A 19,519-nucleotide genomic window follows, 5' to 3' on the forward strand; every position below is an offset into this window, starting at 1 on the left:
TTTATCCTGACTCCAGATATGCCTTCGGAGTCATCCACGATTTTGGCACATTCTGGAAACAGAGAGGCTTCATCACGTCAGCAGGGAGGCCAATACAACACGCTACGCTGATTTCTAATCTCCTGGAAGCAGCCCTGTTACCCTCAGCCCCAGCAATTATCAAATCCCGTACCCATACCTCAGCCACTGACCCGGTCACCCTCGGGAATGCCTCAGCTGACACAGCAGCCCAGAGGTTGCACTGCACCCCACCATCTACATCCTGCAGGCTCCCATATTCCCTGACCCCATGGAGGCTGTGCAAGCTACCCAAGAAACTGCTCCACAGCAGGAAAAGGACAGTTGGGCCTGCACTGGGGCCACACAATCTCCTTCCCTCAACCTGCTAATACACCCTGATGGCCACATCATTTGCCCAAGTGCCCACCTACACACACTGGCCCTAGCAGCCCACAGCATTGGCCATACAGGCAAGAGGGGCATGATACACACTGTAACGCAGTCCTGGTATGGACCAGGATTCACTGCCGCTGCCCAAGTCCTGCTGTCACAGTGCCTCATCTGCCTGCAGAACAATGCAGGGAAGCCAGTTGTCAAGTACCTGCCAGTTCCTGAGGGGCCTTTCAGCCTCTTACAGATTGACTTCACACACATGCCCCAAAAACAGGGTTACAAGTACATCCTGGTCATCAGAGACATGTTCTCCGAGTGGATGGAAGCATTTCCCACAAGAAAGGATGATGCATGTATGGTAGTAAAATGCCTCCTAAAGGATGTCATCCCCAGATTTGGAGTTCCCAGCAGCATAACGACGGAGAGGGGGACTCACTCACGGCTTAGCTCGTGACCGGCATTAGCGAGGCACAAGGGATACCACAGCGACACCCCATCCCCAACCAACCCGTTGTCAGGCATAGTCGAGCAGATGAATGGCATCCTGAAGACCACACTAACTAAAACCACCCAGAAAACAGGACTGACCTGGTCAGACACCTTGCCACTTGCCCTCTATGCTACACATACGCAGCCAAACTGAACAGCTGTGCTCACCGCTTTTCAAGTACTTATGGGGCAGCCTATGCCCACTGCCACCAGACCCCTGACACTCACCACAGACACAGCCCTGCTTCTGACACAAGAGGCCCCACTAGAGTATGTCCAGGCCCTTAGCAGGAGCATTAGTGCTCACACAACCAGGTCAGGGCTGCATTGCCCACACCCCAATCATTGCCCATTCATCTGTTCTGACCTGGGGACTATGTCATGATCAAATCACTAGAAAAAGATTCTCTCTCCCCTCGGTGGAAAGGTCTGTACCTGATCCTGATGACAATCCGGACTGCTGTGAAACCGGAAGGATGGCCCGAATGGACACATACCACCCGCTGCAAGAGGGCTCCACAACCTCTGAACAGGGACCACACAGAGGAAGGCACCACTCCGAACACAGAGGATGAATCCAGCTGCTCGCGGCAGCCATCACCATCTGATCTGTCTGACCATCACACTGTGGCTTGCTGGTAAACAGGCCCAAGGGGCAGCACATTTCATAATCCACTGTGATTTGCAGGCCAACACCTTCCTCAAAATGGCTCATGGGTATGTGATTTGATCAAACCCGCTGCTGGGTCTGCACTAGGTCCCTGTCCACTCTCACGGGGGGTATTTCCTTAGCCTCAATCCCCTTAAATATCTCTGACATGGCGGAATGGTGCCTGGAGCCAGACAGGTCCCCTGAAGTTACCACACTCAAAATACCACCATCAATGACCAAATATGGGGGTAACAGTCCAGCCCGCTGGAGGTCTGCAGGTTACCACGTGGAAAAATATAAAGGGTGCTTTTACCCGGCCTACAACCTCTCCCATGAGCCCCCAGCCCTGACCATTGCTGACACTAACACACACGGGCCACCTGCAGGTTCCATCTGTTTGAAACACACACAGCCATCTGGATGGGAGGCTGACTAGAGCCGGTGCACTGACTCCCTGCTCCTAACTCCCGCAGCACGCCGATCCACTGCAGAAGGCAGCATTTTAAACCGACAGGTCCTCAACAAGATCACCCAGAATACCACCTTCCTCACCAGCTGGACAGGGACCCAGACACTCCATCTCCAGACCGACAATGGCACCTATTTTATCTGTGGCCACAAAGCCTACTGCTGTCCTGGACAGGGAGCTACAATGTTGGGTATGCGGTACCATTAATTTATCACTCGCAGTCCCCTCCCTTCCCAAAGCCCATGCCAGGCAGCAGACGACCCCTCGCTGCCATTGAAGCAGCTCTCTACCTGATGTCACCCCACTCTGCAACTTTACAGTTACAGGTAGAAGCCCACAAACTCGCTGTCACAGTACAGGAGGTGGCAAACTCCACAGCAGACGTATTTGCCCAGCTGAATGTGGAGGCTGTTGCCATCTGTACTGTGACTCTGCAGAACACGATAGCCCTGGACTACCTACTCGCTGTGAAAGAGGGCACGCGCAGAGCCTGACTGCAGGGACTGATAGCCCTCATCACTATCATTGCCAGGCTTAGAGTGCTAGCCATGGCTATCCGACTGTGCTGTTCACACCTATGTACAATTCTGTTACCCTCTGGCCCCCCCCCCCCCCCACCCCCCACCACTCAGCTAGCACAGATCCACTGGGAGAACATCCCTGCCCCTAAAATAGGCTCTCCTGGACCAGACTCGGACACAGAGAGCTATCTGTCTGATACCGAGACCCCCACCCGACAATCCCCCTGGCTCCGGCTACATTGCCCCTTCTCGTCCCTCCCCTGAGCAAAACAAAAAGAAAAGGGGGGAAATTGTGGAAAAAGATCTGCCACTCTGCCAACCCACAATAGGCCCACAAAAGCAAAATTGGCCAAACTCTACCTAAAACACCCAGAATGCCCATGCAGGCTCGCAAGCCAAATCAGACAGCACACACGGACAAAGGAATGCACTTCAACCTCACTACAATGACAGAGCACCACAGGTATCTCAAAACCCCAAGGACAGTTTCACAACCCAACAATACCAAAGCCACACAAAGAGCAGGTCAGACAGAGAGGCACCAGCAAGGACTTGCTTCCAGAACAAGAAATGGAAGCACCTCACCACTTCAGAGGAGAAGTTAACACCTACCTGTGAAGAGGAATGGAACCATCGATAGTCAGGATGTTACTGTGTGAAGGAACAGGACATTCATCCGATAACTGTTTCCAATTAGCATCCTTGTAACTAGATTACTCCATTTCCAGATACATTGTATATTCCCCATTTCTTAATCAGCCTTATTGTACAGCATTATTATAAAAACTGGTCTCATCCTCAGCTCTTAGAAGAGAAATTCTGATCTACCTGTACAGACTGTCAATTCTGTGTCAGTCTAGTCAGTTTCTCTTCCAGTGACATTGCTTGTAATAAAGTGTTTGTCAATTTCACTTTGTGATCTCTAACTTATTGGGCAAATTTCTCCGACATGCTATAACAGGGCAAAAAAAACTGTACTCAGTACTCTGAAAGTGGTCTTACCAACATGATGTCCCAACTCCTATACACAACGTTGTGAACAATGAAGGCAAGTGTACTGAATGCCTCTTAACCACCCTGTCTACCAATGATGCAACTTTCATAGAACAATGTACCTGAAACCCACCATGTCTCTGTTCTACAACGCAACCCAGGGCCCTATCATTAACTATACAAATCCTGCCCTTCCTTGTTTTAGCAAAATGAAACCCCTCGCTTTTATTCATACCTCTCTCATACACATGCTCTCTCTGAGACACTCACACCCTCTCACAGGCTTCTCCTCCATCACACTCACGCTTCAAGCATGCACACACGCAAACAGACACACACGCTCTCATGCACACACGCTCTCTCATGCACACACACTCTCTCATGCACACACAGGTCTATGGGGTGAATTTGCATTTGCAGATATATTCAATTTTGATCAAAAAGCACACAACCTGCAGGCAGTTGATACATGTAATATTTGTAAATTCCTACTTTGGAAATAGAACCAGTCTGATTCAAGATTGGGATACAGACAGACTCAAACCTCACACATTTCATTATTGTCTGAACTGAGATGAAACCTATTTATATAAAACCTTAAGTCATCTCGAGAATCTGACTTCAAAGACTTTCTGGGATTTACACATTAATGAACTAAAACTTGCAATCTATTCTAAAAGACAAAAGACTTCACAACAATCTAGGTTTGTTCAATATATCCGATCAGTTGCACTATACTGTGATCTTTTGCTATAAATTCTGTCTTATGATCCTGCTCCACAGCTTCCTAATGAAGGAGCAACGCTCCGAAAGCTAGTGGTTCCAAATAAACCACTATAACCTGATGTGTGATTTTTTAACTTGATCCAACCCAGTCCATCTCTGGCTCCTCCACATCATTTCTCGTGAAGGCAGCCCACCCCTCCCGGTGCTGCCAGTAAACTTTACAATGTTGATGAAACGATGCAGTACCTGTACTCCTTAAAAATTTACAATTTCTAATGATACTAGCTACTCATTCACTGCTCCATCTGATACACGACATTAGAAACTTAGTGCAGGAGGCTGGAAGAAATGAGCAGCTTTAAAACAAAAAACCTCTTGGACCTCAAAGCTTTCAATGAGAGTCTGAGCCCAGCAGTAAGTTCAGGTAACCTTTATCAAGACCCAACTTTACTACAGCTTCAGATTCCCCCAGCAAAAAGGTGTAGAAAAAGTAGCTTTTTTTTAAAAAACAGTTCATGGTCAAAGAGTACACAGTCTCCCCACCCCCCACTTTCTTTACTATTAGTCAGCACCAAGTTATCCCTTTGTAATTGGATCCTTGGTACAGCCTTAACCCGTAGGAAGTATTGCCTCACTCAGCAATTTCAACCCAGACCCTGTATCCAAGTGAGTTTCTCCCTGTTCATTTCTGCAGGTGGGGGAATCAACCACACTGCTCTGGGTCTGGAGTCACATGTAGGCCACCCGGGTAAAGGATGCAGCTGGGACAACTGAGTGAATCCTTTCCTGCAAAGGCAGTTTCCTTTCCTAAAAAGGGCATGAGTGATTCAGATGGGGGATCTCACGCCCCCGCCCCCAAAAATGGCATCATCGTTAGATTCCGAACTCCAGACTTCTGACCGAATTCCAATTCCGCCATCTGCCACGACGGGATTCAAACCCAGGGGTCCAGTCGATAATGGGACTCTGCCATTGGTCCTTCAATCCCCCTGCCATGGCATGTGAACTCGCTGGTGCCTCTGCAGGTGGGAAGAGCGGGTGAATCCCTTCCCACACTGAGAGCAGGTGAATGGCCACTCCCCAGTGTGGACCCGCTGGTGGGCCAGCAGGGTGGAGGCCTGTCTATAGCCCTTCCCACACTCAGGGCAGCTGAAGGGTCTCTCCCCAGTGTGGACCCGCTGGTGCTTCAGTCTGACGGAGGAATTACTGAAGGCCTTCCCGCACTCGGGGCAAGTGAAGGGCCTCTCCCCGGTGTGGACCCGCCGGTGGGTCAGCAAGGTGGAGGTATGGGTAAAGCCCTTCCCGCATTTGGGGCAACTGAAGGGCTTCTCTCCAGTGTGGACCCGCTGGTGCTTCAGTCTGACGGAGGAATTACTGAAGGCCTTCCCGCACTCGGGGCAGCTATAGGGCCTCTCCCCCGTGTGGACCCGCTGGTGCCTCAGCAGGGCGGAGGAATTGCTAAATACCTTCCCACACTCAGGGCAGCTGAAGGGCCTCTCCCCAGTGTGGCCCCGCTGATGCCTCAGCAGGGCTGAGGAATTGCTGAAGGCCTTCCTGCACTTGGTGCAAAGGAACGGCCTCTCCCCGGTGTGGACCTGCCGGTGGGTCAGCAGACTGGAGGCCTGGGTAAAGCCCTTCCTGCATTCGGGACAGCTGAAGGGTCTCTCCCCCGTGTGGACTCGTTGGTGCTTCAGCAGGTCAGAGGAATTGCTGAAGGCCTTCCCACACTCTGTGCAGGGGAACGGCCTCTCCCCGGTGTGAGTGCGCCGATGAGTCTCCAGGGCAGACGGGAAATGGAAACTTTTCCCACAGTCACCACACTTACATGGTTTCTCTACAGGGCGGGATCCCTCAGGTTTTTCCATGGCCAAAACTACGCACAAAAATGTGTAGAGCCCCTCCCTGCCATGAATCCCTCTTTCCAGGCCGTATAACTATTTCTGGCTCCACACTCAGTGCACTGCAACAGTATGGTCTCTCATCCAGTCCCACTGATTCTGAAAACATACAGAAACAGGAACCAAAAAGCTTTGCTCCTTCTCACAGAATCACAGTTGAAAATTGTTGCGTTCCCAATGGATTGAGTGACTGTCCGACATTGACATCAAAGTGAGGACTGCAGACACTGGACACTCAGTGTCGAAAAGTGCGGTGCTGGAAAAGCGCAGCAGGTCAGGCAGCATCCGAGGAGCAGGAGAGTCGATGTTTCAAGCATAAGCCCTTCATCTGTTGATTTTGAAACTTCCAAATTCAGATCTTCAAATAATCTGTAAAAAGAGATTACAAAAATCATCACTGTCAGTGCAGAGTAGAAATTCAGAACAAGCAACTCTACTTTCTGCAAAACGTTTTTTTCTTTTGTTACTCCACTCTCATCCCACTCTCTCTCTCCCCCTCTGTTCTCACTCTGCGCTAATTCTCCTGAAGGTGCTGATTCAGGATCTTACAGGGGCAGAAAAGCAAAAATGTCAAGTCTGACATCTCTCTGAATTTTGGATAACTCCACCTGAAAGTTGATATCTTTCCCAATATTGGAAAACTGCTGAGACTGAACAGGTCTGATTTTGGGAAACAAATACTGTGTCAATTCAGGGTGAACCTGCAATGCAGCTTCTTGACGAACAATGAGACATGAAATGGTTAACATCCCCAGGAAGGGGGAGAAAAGGAGACATCAAGGTATTGACACCGACACCAGAGAGAAAGTTAACATGCCGATCAGGTATCCAGAAACAATCTAGGCCCGTTTGCCAGCACTTGGCCCATTTTCCTTTAACCCCTTCCTATTCATGTCCCCATCCGGATACCTTTTCAATGTTGTGATTGCACCAGCCTCCACCATTTCCTCTGGCAGCTCATTCCTTACACACACCGCCTTCTGAATGAAAACGTTGCCCCTTACGTCCCTTTTAAACCTTCCCTTCCCCACCCCACCTGCCCACCATGAACCTATTACCCTTACATTCTGGAGTATCCCATCTCAAGGAAAAGACCTTGACTGTTTACCCCATCCATGCCCCTCATGATTTTATCAACTTCAGCCTCCAGCGCGCAAGGGGAAACAGCCCCAGTCTGTTTGGCCTCTCCCTATCACTCAAACCCTCCAACCCTGGCAACATCCTTGTAAATCTTTTCTGAACCCTTTCAAGTTTCACAACATCCTTCTGATAGGAGGGAGACCAGAACTGCACACAACCTTCCAAAAGTGGCTATGGTTCTGCTGAACAATGGCAATTTAATTCCAAAATATTAATTTCTTCATGAGAAGGGAATAATTGGCAATGTAGCTGTAAGAGGCCTCTTGCGGAAGAGTGAAGAACTGAGTGAGAGAACTTTCCATTAAAATGGAGAGGAACAGAGTGATTCTGAGACTGGGGACTTAAATCTAAAGCAAGGAAATTACAATGGCAGCGGCACAAACAGGCCACAACAAATGAAGGAACATTTTTGAAAGAAATGACAAACATTTAAAGAGCACCTGGAGGAACTGCAACAGTTGTCCATTCCTGTCTGAAAAAATAAAACACAGAAGGTGACACAGCCACGGCTAACAAGGGACATGATGGATAGGACTAGATCCAAAGGAGTGGCGTACAAATTGGCTCAAAATAAAGTAGCAGATCTGAAGACTGGGAGCAGTTCAGGTTTCAACAAAAGGATTGGTCAAAAGGGGAAAATGGGGTATGTGAAGAGGAAAATAAAATTAGAGAAAACAATAACAATGAGAACAGGCAAAGTTCTCATGTGGAACAAAGAGATGGCAGACCAATTAACCACATATGTTGCTTCTATCAAAACACAGGTAACATCCCATGTTGGGGAACACATGGTCCAATGAGAGCAGAACTGAAGGAAATGAGCAGTTGTGGGGAAGTGGTGTTGGGGAAACTGATGGGATTAAAAGTTTACAAATCCCTGTGCTGGTAACCCACACCCCAAACTATGGTCTGAGGTCATGCAATTGGAAAATCTTGGGCTGATCTTAGCAGAACTGTTTAATGGTAAGGTCCTATGGAGTGTTACTGAACAAAGTGACCTTGGAGTGCAGGTTCATCGCTCCTTGAAAGTAGAGTCATAGATAGATAGGATAGTGAAGAAGGTGTTTGGTATGCTTTCCTTCATCGGTCAGAGTATTGAGTACAGGAGTTGGGAGGTCATGTTGCAGCTGTACAGGACATTGGTTAGGTCACTTTTGGAATACTGTATGCAATTCTGGTCTCCTTCCTATCAGAAGGATGTATGAACCTTGAAAGGATTCAGAAAAGATTTACAAAGATGATGCCAGGGTTGAGAGATTTGAGCTATAGGGAGAAGTTAAACATGCTGGCGGTTTTCCGTGGAGAGTCGGACGCTGAGGGGTGACCTTATAAAGGTTTATAAAATGATGAGATGCACGGATAGAATAAATAGACAAAGTCTTCTTGCTGGATTGGGGTAGTTGATAACTCTAGAACATAGGTTTAGGGTGAGAGGGGAAAGATTTAAAGGAGATGTAAGCGGCAATTTTTCATGCAGAGAGTGGTAAGTGTATGGAATGAGCTGCTGGAGGAAGTGGAGGAGGCGAGTGCAATTGCAACATTTAAAAGGCATCTGGATGGGTATATGAATAGGAAGGGTTCAGAGGGATATGGGCTGGGTGCTGGCTCAAGTTATCCCTCCTCCTGCATTGAATTTCAAATCCATCTTCATCATGTCTTTCCTCCACTCCTGGCGTTCTCTTTTCTCCTGTCTACAAACTGAAAACAACATCAACACATCAATGCTCTCCTGGTCACTGCGGTCTTGGAAGTACCCAGTTTCTGTTCCAGCTCCACAAATGATCAGATTCATTCACCTCAAATTCACAGTCCGCCTTCGTGTCATTCTAGATCTCTCTCTCCCACTCCCTTTTTCCTGTTTTAAGGCCACACAGACCAAGCTCAGGGCCAGGTCTCTCAGAGTGAAATGAGGAAATTCTAGTTGAATGACACCAACTGTGACATCTCTCCCGGAAATGACAGCTGATGGTGCCCTCACCAAGATGGCCGCCCGCGCTCCCCGCCCCAAGTCAACATGCGCCTTATCCTTACAAAGATGGCGCCCTGTTACCCGGGCAACACGAGAGCTCCTTCGGTGGTGAAGTGGGCCTGGGGAGGTTTTATTCACGGCCTCAGGCCTCCCCCTAGGAGTTTATAAACTCCCCAGTCTCCCTCCTCCCGCGGTTCCCAATCCTACCCTGTCTCACTGTCTCCTCTCCCCGGGATGTTTCTGAAACCTGGTCCTGTTCTGAAGAAGGATCACCGGACCCGAAACGCCTCCTCGATTTCTCTGGACAGGCGCTGCCGGACCTGCTCAGCTTTTCCAGCGGTTTCTGTTCCTGTTCCGACAGCCGCCGGCGCCATTCCTCTCCCACACTCAGTAACTTTGCCTCACCGCACGCATGCGCACTGCCAGGGCCCTATAGGGAGGTTTCTCGATCGCATGGGATCGTGGGAACTGAAGGCGCCATTAATGTCATGAAATCCAGTATCCCATATGCCTTCTTAACTGTCCTATTCACGTGTTAATGAAGTTAATGAAGAAGGGCTCATACCCGAAACGTCGATTCTCCTCCTCCTTCGATGCTGCCTGACCTGCTGCGCTTTTCCAGCAACACATTTTCAGCTCTGATCTCCAGCATCTGCAGTTCTCACTTTCTCCTCCTTAATGAAGTACACGTCGGGGTAAATCATTCATCGATTTTAGATTTATACATTGAGTGGAACACTACACGTGTTTAACTCTAAACTCTAGTTCCAATTCAGTGTCAGTATAATCGCTTTTTAACTGCTCTTAAATAAGCACCGAATCAATGCACTCCATCTGACCCTTCTTAACGTTGATTTTCTTTAGTTAGCAGATTCCAACACTGTTTCAATAATTTATTAAAATCTACTTCTAGTACATGGGCGTCACTGGTTGGCCAGCATTTGGTTCTCCTTGAGAATGTGGTGGTGAGCTGCCTTCTTGAACCGTTGCAGTCCAAACCCTGTACGGTGACCCACAGCAGCTTGAGGGAAGGAATTCCAGGATTTGGACCAGTGACACTGAAGAAACATTTCCAAGTGAAGATGGTGAGTGGCTTGGAGGGGTACTTGCAAGAGGTTGTGTTCCCAGGTATCTGTTTTCCTGGTCCTTCCAGATGGAAGTGGTTGTTAGTTTGAAAGGCAATTTGTAAGGTGCTTTGGTTAATCTTTGCAGTGCATCTTGTAGGTACTACACACTACTGCTTCTGAACAGTGGATATGGTACCAATCAAGCAGGCAACATTGACCTGGATGGTATGAAGCGTTTCAAATACAGTTGAAGCTGCAACCCCATCCAAGCTAGTGGGGAGTATTCCATTACACTGCTGACTTGTGGCATGTAGAAGTTGGAACAGGTTTTGGAGAGTCAGGAGGTGAGTTACTCACTACAGTATTTCTGGCCTCTGACCTGCTTTTGTAGCCACTGTGTATATATGGTTCATCTAGTTGAGTTTCTGTTCAATGGTAAACCCCAAGGATGTTGATCGTGGGGTATTTAGTGACAGTAACATTGTTGATATCACAGGTCAGTGGTCAGATTATCTCTTTTGGGGATGAGTCATTCTGTGACATTTGCATGGCATTCATGTTACTTGCCACTCATCAGCCCATTGGATATGGTTAAGATCTTGTAGCATTTCAAACTGAACTGCTTCAGTTTGTGGGGAGTTGTTTATAGTGCTGAACAGCTGCAATTATTGCGACATCTCCACTTCTGAACTTATGATGGAGGAAGGTCATTGATGAAGATGGTTCGGCCTATGAACTCCTGCAGAGTTGTCCTGAAGTCGAGATGACTGACCTCCACAATTCATAGCCATCTTTCCATGTGCTAGGTATGACTTAACAATTAAGACATATAAACTAATTGAAGGAATAGGTATGAGACAACCCTCTTCAGGGTGTCTCCAGTGCAGGTTTTTCTGTTCTCGAAACAATCTGATAAATGTTGACATTCATCAGCCTTTTGATCTTGGTAGTTTCCTTTCTCTCCAACATTTGTTTCACGTTAGCAAGTTGAATTCTTCTGCATTTTTCAGGAAAATGTTTTACAGAAGGTAACATTCTTAATATCTGTGTAATATTCCGTGGGAAAACTGTCTATAGTCCACCAGTTGGAGAAAATTTCTCTGAAAAGGTTTGTCAAATGCCCTGCTTCCACAAGACCCAGTGTTCCCAAAGTTGAAGTACTTTTAACAGCCCCTTTATATTTTCCAGAATTCCCATGATAGGAGACATGTGCCACTTGTACCCACCACAAATCTCCTGAAACTGGGTGCGCTACAAAAGTCAAGCAGGAAGATTATCAGTAAAAAGGTCTGGTTTCAATCACAGAGTTATAGACATCTGGAGACACACTGCACGGAAACTGATCCTTTGGTTCAACTCATCCATGCTGACCAGATGTCCCAAGCTGATCCAGTCCCAAGTTCCAGCCTTTGGCCCATATCCCTCCCAGATGCCTTTTAAATATTGTAATTGTACCCATCTCCACCACTTCCCTGGCAGCTTGTTCCACACACACACACACACCACCCTCTGCATAAAAAAAAATTGTCCTTGAGGTCACTTATTCCTTTCTTGCTACCCACAGCACCTCTTCTCTGTTCCCCACCACCCTCAGCATCCCCTGTCCATCCACAGCGCCTCCTGTCCATTCCCACCTTGCCACCCACAGTGCCCCATGTCCATTTCCCTCTCCCCACCCTCTGCCCACCCATCCATCCTCCCTCTCTCCCCTCACCCTCCACCTCTCTGTTCCCTGTCTATTCTCTCTCTCCACCAATTCTCTGCTGCCCATTCTTCCACTGCCCCCACCCTCTCCTTGCCACTCATTCTCTCTCTCCACCCACCCTCTGTCCCCGTCCATTCTCTGTCTCCCCTCACATTCTGCACCCCACACCATTCTCTCTTCTGCCGCCCCCCCCCCCAACACTCTACTCCCACATTCTCCCTCTCAGACCCTTCCCCCCCATTCTCTGGGTCCCCCACGCTCAGCCCCGCAGGCCTTTCTCTCCCCCCCAAGTCCTTCTCCTCTCCCTCACCCTCTGCTACCCTGTCCATTCTCTCTCTCTCTGTTCTCCACAGCTCCACCCAGCCCCCGTCCATTCTCTCTCTATTCTCCCCAGCCTCCGTCCATTCTCTTTCTGTTCTTCCAAGCCCCACCCTAGAGCCCCCATCAATGAGAGGAAGGTGGCAGGGAGGAGGAGGAGCTAGAAAGATTGGGAGCTTATTTGAAATTGAGTTCCCCAATGTTGAGTCCTCCCAACTCTACGCAGCCCGGGCGGAAGATGGGATGTTGTTCCTCCAATTTGCAGTTTGATTCATTGTGGAAAGGGAGGAGGCCAAAGATAGTTATGTCAAAAAGGGAGTGGGAAGGGGAATTAAAATGGCTGGTGACTGGGAGGTCCGGTCAGCCTCTGCGGGCCCAGGTACGATGCTCGGTGAACTGTTCCCCAAGTCTCCCCGATGTAGAGAAGTTCACAATTGGCAAACACATGGCAAATGCAGTACCACAATGTAAAATTATAGCTTCTGCTGTGAAAACAAAAGCAGAAAGGAGATGTATTGTTTAAATGGTGATGTATTGGGATGTGGAGCAAGTGAGGACTGCAGATGCTGGAGATCAGAGTCGAAAAGTGTGGCACTGGAAAAGCACAGCAGGTCAGACAGCATCCAAGGAGTAGGAGAGTTGACGTTTTGGGCATGAGCCCTTCATCAGGAATGATGTGTGAATGTACAAAGGGGGCTCAGCGTCATTCCACACCAGTCAGTACCAGTTGTCAGACAGGTGCAGCAAGCAATCAGCAAGGCAAGTGGTTTGTTAACAAGAGGAATTGAGTTCAGAAGTGGGGATTTCTTCCTGCAGTTAGGGTGTCATTGAATGTATTCAAGGCTGAGTTGTCTGATTTTTGAACAACAAAGAAATGGATGTTTATGGGGGAAGGTAAGGAAATGGTTTTAGAACAGTTTCAGTCCAACTAGTCCATGCTGACTATGTTCTCAAACTAAATTAGTCCCAGCTGCCTGTGTTTGGCCCATATCCCTCCAAACATTTCCTATTCATGTACTTGGCCAAATTTCTTTGAAACGTTGTTACGTTTCCTGCATCCTTCCTCTGGACATCTATTCCACACACAAACCACACTCTGTGTTTTTTTTTAAAAACTGGTGCCCCTCATGTCTTTTTAAAATCTTTCTCCACTCACCGTCAAATTTTGCTCCCAATCTTGAAACCACCCCAGAGAAAGAAGACCCGCCGTTCACTTCATCTATATCTTTCATGATTTTATAAACCTCTATATGGTCACCTCGCAACCTGCTGTGCTCCAGTGAAAAAGTCCCAGCCTATCCACTTAGATGTAGTTAGATTCATATCCAGTTATGATCTGTTCAATGCTGGTGCAGGCTCCAAAGACCAAATGGCTGACTTCTGTTCCCAGTTCTCTGACTGTGTCCAGGACAGCAAAAGACTATAAGACATAGGAGCAGAAAGTAGGCCATTCAGTCCATCAAGTCTGCTCATACCATTCAATTGTGACTCATAGGTTTCTCAATCCCATTGTCTTGCTTTCTCTCCATAACCCTCGATCCCCTTGGTACTCAAGAACATGTGTCTCAGTCTTAAATATACTCAGTGACCTAGGCTCTGCAACCTTCTGTGGCAATGAATTCCATAGATTCATCACTATCTGGCTGAAGAGGTTGATGTTTATCTATGTTCTAAAAGGCCTTCTCTTTACTCTGAGGCTGTGTCCTCGGGTCGGAGTCTCTCCTACCAACGGAAACATCTTCCCAACGTCCGCTGTGTCCAGGCCATTCAGTATTCTGTGTGTTTCAATTAGATCTCTCCTGAGTGTGGGCCTGTTAGTCAGCATGAAGCAGAACCTTCAGGATGAGGTACAACAGGGATTAGGTTTGGCAAATGGAAAGAGAGTATGTGGGATGGAGATTTTCAGCTTCTAGGGAATAAGAGAGGAAAGAGAGTTCATTATAAATTAGAATTGTTCAGGTGGGCCAATGGGCCAAGGAGTGGCAGATGGAGATAATTTAGAGAAATGAGAGGTGTTGCATTTTGCAACTGTCTAAGACATTGTTTAGGCCACTTTTGGAATACTGTGTTCAGTTCTGGTCTCCCTGCTATAGCAAAGAGGTTGTGAAACTTTGGAAGTGGTTGGAGAAGATTTACAAGGCTGTTGCCATGCTTGTGACCTACAGTGAGAGGCTGAAGTGGCCAGGGATATTTTCCCTGGAGAATTGGAGGCTATGGGGGTGATCTTATAGATGTTTATGAGGGGCATGGATAGGGTAAATACCCAAGCACTTTTTGCCAGGGTAGGGGAGTCCAAAACTAGAGGGCATATGTTTGAGGTGAGAGGGGAATGATTTAAAAGGGACGTGACCGGCAAGGTTTTCATGCAGAGGATGGTGCAAGTGTGTAACAAACTACCAGATAATGACAACATTTAAAAGGCATCTGGATAGGTACATGAATAGGAAGGATTTAGAGGGATATGGGCCAAATGCGACTAGGTTAATTTAGGATATTTGGTTGGCATGACAAGCTAGGCCGAAGGGTCTGTTTCCATGCTATATAACTCTAATCAGCTTTGTTGAAAGCAGAAGAGTCAGAGCACTTTCAGAGCAGCTTTCAAAGATGTTTTGCCCTTACTGGGAGCAATAGGCAATAGGTGCAGGAGTAGGCCATTCTGCCCTTCGAGCCTGCACCACCATTCAATATGATCATGGCTGATCATCTTTAATCAGTATCCTGTTCCTGCCTTATCTCCATAACCCTTGATTCCACTATCCTTGAGAGCTCTATCCAACTCTTTCTTAAATGAATCCAGAGACTGGGCCTCCACTGCCCTCTGGGGCAGAGCATTCCACACAGCCACCACTCTCTGGGTGAAGAAGTTTCTCCTCATCTCTGTCCTAAATGGTCTACCCCGTATTTTTAAGCTGTGTCCTCTGGTTCGGCACTCACCCATCAGCGGAAACATGTTTCCTGCCTCCAGAGTGTCCAATCCTTTAATAATCTTATATGTCTCAATCAGGTCCCCTCTCAGTCTTCTAAACTCAAGGGTATACAAACCCAGTCGCTCCAGTCTTTCAGCGTAAGGTAGTCCCGCCATTCCAGGAATTGACCTCGTGAACCTACGCAGCACTCCCTCAATAGCCCGAATGTCTGTCCTCAAATTTGGAGACCAGAACTGCACACAATACTCCAGGTATGGTCTCACCAGGGCCCTGTACAGCTGCAGAAGAACCTCTTTGCTTCTATACTCAATCCCTCTTGTTATGAAGTCCTGCATGCTATTAGCCTTCTTCACTACCTGCTGTACCTGCATGCTTACCTTCATTGACTGGTGTACAAGAACACCCAGATCTCTTTGTACTGTCCCTTTACCTAAATTGATTCCATTTAAGTAGTAATATGCCTTCCTGTTCTTGCCACCAAAGTGGATAACCATATATTTATCCACATTAAACTGCATCTGCCATGCATCTGACCACTCACCTCACCTGTTCAGGTCACCTGTAATCTCCTAACATCCTCCTCACATTTCACCCTGCCACCCAGCTTAGTATCATCAACAAATTTGCTAATGTTATTACTAATACCATCTTCTATATCATTAATATATATTGTAAAAAGCTGCGGTCCCAGCACTGATCCCTGCGGTACCCCACTGGTCACTGCCTGCCATTCCAAAATGGAGCCGTTTATCACTACTCTTTGTTTCCTATCAGCCAACCAACTTTCAATCCAAGTTAGTACTTTGCCCCCAATACCATGCGCCCTAATTTTGCTCATTAACCTCCTATGAAGCATTTATCAAAAGCTTTTTGAAAGTCCAGGTACACTACATCTACTGGATCTCCCTCGTCCATCTTCAGAGTTACATCCTCAAAAAATTCCAGAAGATTAGTCAAGCATGATTTCCCCTTCATAAATCCATGCTGACTCTGACCTATCCTGTTACTACTATCCAGATGTGTCGTAATTTCATCCTTTATAATAGACTCCAGCATCTTTTCCACCACTGAGGTCAGACTAACTGGTCTATAATTTACTGCTTTCTCTCTCCCACCTTTCTTAAAAAGTGGTACAACACTAGCCACCCTCCAATCCGCAGGAACTGATCCCGAATCTATCGAACTCTGGAAAATAATCACCAACGCATCCACGATTTCTCGAGCCACCTCCTTCAGTACCCTGGGATGTAGACCATCAGGCCCCGGGGACTTATCAATCTTCAGATCTAACAGTCTCTCCAACACCAAATTATGGCAAATATAAATTCCCTTAAGTTCAGGTCCTTCAGCCACTGTTACCTCAGGGAGACTGCTTGTGTCTTCCCCAGTGAACACAGATCTGAAGTACCAATTCAATTCTTCTGCCATTTTTTTGTTCCCCGTAATATATTCCCCTGTTTCTGTCTTCAAGGGCCCAATTTTAGTCTTAACCATTTTTTTGCCTTTCACTTATCTAAAAAAGCTTTTACTATCCTCCTTTATGTTTTTGGCAAGTTTACCTTCGTACCTCATTTTTTCTCTGTGTATTTCCTTCTTAGTTATCCTCTGTTGTTCTTTAAAAGCTTCCCAATCCTCCATTTTCCCACTTATGTTTGCTATGTTATACTTTTTCTCTTTTAACTTTATATGTTTCTTAACTTCCCTCGTCAGCCATGACCACCTATGCCTCCTCCTAGGATCTGTCTTCCTTTTTGGAATGAACTGATCCTGCATCTTCTGCATTATACACAGAAATATCTGCCATTGTTCCTCCACTGTCATCCCTGCTAAGGTATTGCACCATTGAACTTTGGCCAGCTCCTCCCTTATAGCTCCATAGTTCCCTTTATTCAACAGAAATATTGTCACTTCCGATTGTACCCTCTCCTTCTCAAATTGCAGATTGAAGCTTATTGTATTATGGTCACTACTTCCCAATGGCTCCTTCACTTCGAGGTCCCTGATCAATTCTGGTTCATTGCACAGAACAAGTTACAGTGAAATCTGTAATTTGTGGGACAGCAACTGAGTGAATGAGTACATCCAGAATTTTAGTGGAAAGTGGGAATTCATTGCACTGTGGGGATGAAGTGCTTTAAGGTTTACCGCAGTAAGTACAGTGTGCTGAGTGGGGAGCTGAGTGAAGGGTTAGGTGGGTTCTTGTTTTAAACTGCTCATTTCTTTCAGCCTCCAGCATTGTATTTCCACTGCTGTCCATCAGAAGGAGTGAATCAGTCACTGTTATCATTAGAAACCTTACGGTTTCAATACCTCATTGTTTCCTGAGCATTTTAAAGTTTACTGACAGCAGCGGGGTTTAGGCCGTGTTCACTGTAAACGATTATGCAGACAAATAACACACATACGAGAGGGCAGGGTGGGACTTGTCTTTTGATTTGGTGGAAGGTGGGAGGTTCTGCGTGCTGTGATCCGGAGCAAACACGACTGCAGTAAATCATTCAATCTCTACAGTGTGTAAGTAGGCCATTCAACCCCTCTGAAGAGCATGCCATCCCGACCCACGCCCACCAGCTCCCTGCCCTGTCCAGTAGTTCTTGCTGGGGGATGAGACTCGGCCATAAAATTAGGGGGAGTAGATTCAAGGTAGAGATGAGGAGGAGCTGTTTTTCCCGGAGAGTAGTTAATCTGTGAAGGGTGAGGGTGGATTGGCTATGCTAAATTGTCCCACATGTTCCAGGGCTGTGCAGATTAGGGTGGATTCGCCATGTTAAATTACCCATAGTGCCCAGGTATGGGCAGGTGAGGTCTATTCGGGGGTAAATATCGGGCAGGAGGGGAAGGGGAATGGATGTGGGTGGGTTACCCTTCGGAGGGTCGGTGTGGTCTCATTGGGCCGGGTGACCTGCTTCTACATTGTGCGGATTCTCTGAAGGGAAAGGATTTTTGAAAACTGTGCAGGGCAGTGCGAGCCATCAATCCGGAGCAGGCGCAGTGCGGAGCCGCCGTTCGCCCCGCCCCTTCGTCTCGTCACGCCCCGTCTCGCACGCCGTCACTCGACACGTGCTCCTCCCACTGTCCCGGCCGCGCTCCGCCTCTGTACCCGCCTCTCGCTCCACCCAGTCGCTCCGCCCCTGACCCCGATCGTCACTCCGCCCCCCTCCCCGCTGCTCGCTCCTCCCCTTCCTGTCTCTCCCTCCGCCGCCTCGACCCATCGATGACGTCACAACGCGGAAGTGGCTCTGTTCGGTTCAGAGTAAAACCCTTTCGCTGGGCAACTCTTCAATCTGAGAGGGAGAAAATCTGTTCACTGGTAGCAACTGGAGTGAATCCAGGGAGGGAGCAGACTCTGCAAACTCAGGTATGTGTCTTAGTTGCCCGGGTGAGGAGGGACAGAAGGATAGGGTGGGGCTGTTTCCCCAGCCCGCGCCAGAGTCTTAGGGGTAACCTTATAGACTTTTATAAAATCAAAAGGAGCATGGATAGGGTAAATAGACATGGTCTTTTCCTTGGGGTGGGGGAGTCCAGAACTAGAGGGTTTAGGGTGAGGGCGGCGGGGGAGGGGCCGTGGAGATTTAAAAGAGATCGAATGAGACAACTATTTCACGAGGTTTGGGCGGGTGTGAATGTGTGTACGGAATGACCTGCCAGAGAAAGTAGTGGAGGCTGGGACAATTACAGCATTTAAAAGGCATTTGGACGGGTGTGTCAATACGAACGGTTCAGAGGGACAGGGAACACGTGCTCGCCAATGTGACTAGATTAATTTAGGATATCTGGTCAGCACAGAAGAGTTTGACTGAAGTGCCTGTGCCTGTTTCTGTGTGTATATGACTCTGGCTTTCCACTAACGTTTGCCACGTCTGTATGTTCAGTTTCTCTCTCTGGTGTCGGTGTTAATACCTTGCTCATTATGCTCCCCTTCCCGGGGACATTAACCATTTCTTGAGGTTGTTCCTCAAGAAGCTGCATTGCAGGTTCATCTTGAATTGGCACACTTTATTTTGCTTTCCAAATCAGACCTGCTCACTCTCAGCATTATGCCAATGACGTGAAAGATAGTAACTTTCAGGTGGAGTTTCAGAGAGATAAGATTAGATTAGATTAGATTGCTTACAGTGTGGAAACAGGCCCTTCGGCCCAACAAGTCCACACCGCCCCGCCGAAGCGCAACCCACCCATACCCCTACATTTACCCCTTACCTAACACTACGGGCAGTTTAGCATAGCCAATTCACCTGACCCTGCACATCTT

At 47.7% G+C, this 19,519-nt stretch overlaps 2 protein-coding genes across 4 annotated transcripts in view; one reads left to right on the plus strand and one right to left on the minus strand.

The window, feature by feature from the left end:
• Positions 1-3,974: 3,974 nt before the first annotated feature.
• Positions 3,975-19,519, minus strand: part of LOC148143330 (uncharacterized) — a 234,029-nt gene continuing 218,484 nt past the window's right edge. Inside the window, exon 5 of the mRNA XM_087975804.1 lies at positions 3,975-6,043. Coding sequence (XP_087831930.1) covers positions 5,224-6,043 — 820 coding nt within the window. The 3' untranslated portion in view covers positions 3,975-5,223. The remainder of the gene's footprint in view (positions 6,044-19,519) is intronic.
• Positions 18,509-19,519, plus strand: part of LOC148143331 (uncharacterized) — a 195,349-nt gene continuing 194,338 nt past the window's right edge. For all 3 annotated transcript variants that reach the window (XR_015751165.1, XR_015751166.1, XM_087974139.1), the window contains exon 1: positions 18,509-18,625. The gene's annotated coding sequence lies outside the window, so the exon portion shown is untranslated. The remainder of the gene's footprint in view (positions 18,626-19,519) is intronic.

Source organism: Chiloscyllium plagiosum, unplaced genomic scaffold, assembly GCF_037043375.1.
Source record: "Chiloscyllium plagiosum isolate Xiang-an unplaced genomic scaffold, Cpla_swu_hap1 HiC_scaffold_27, whole genome shotgun sequence".
NCBI classification, from domain to species: Eukaryota; Metazoa; Chordata; class Chondrichthyes; order Orectolobiformes; family Hemiscylliidae; genus Chiloscyllium; species Chiloscyllium plagiosum.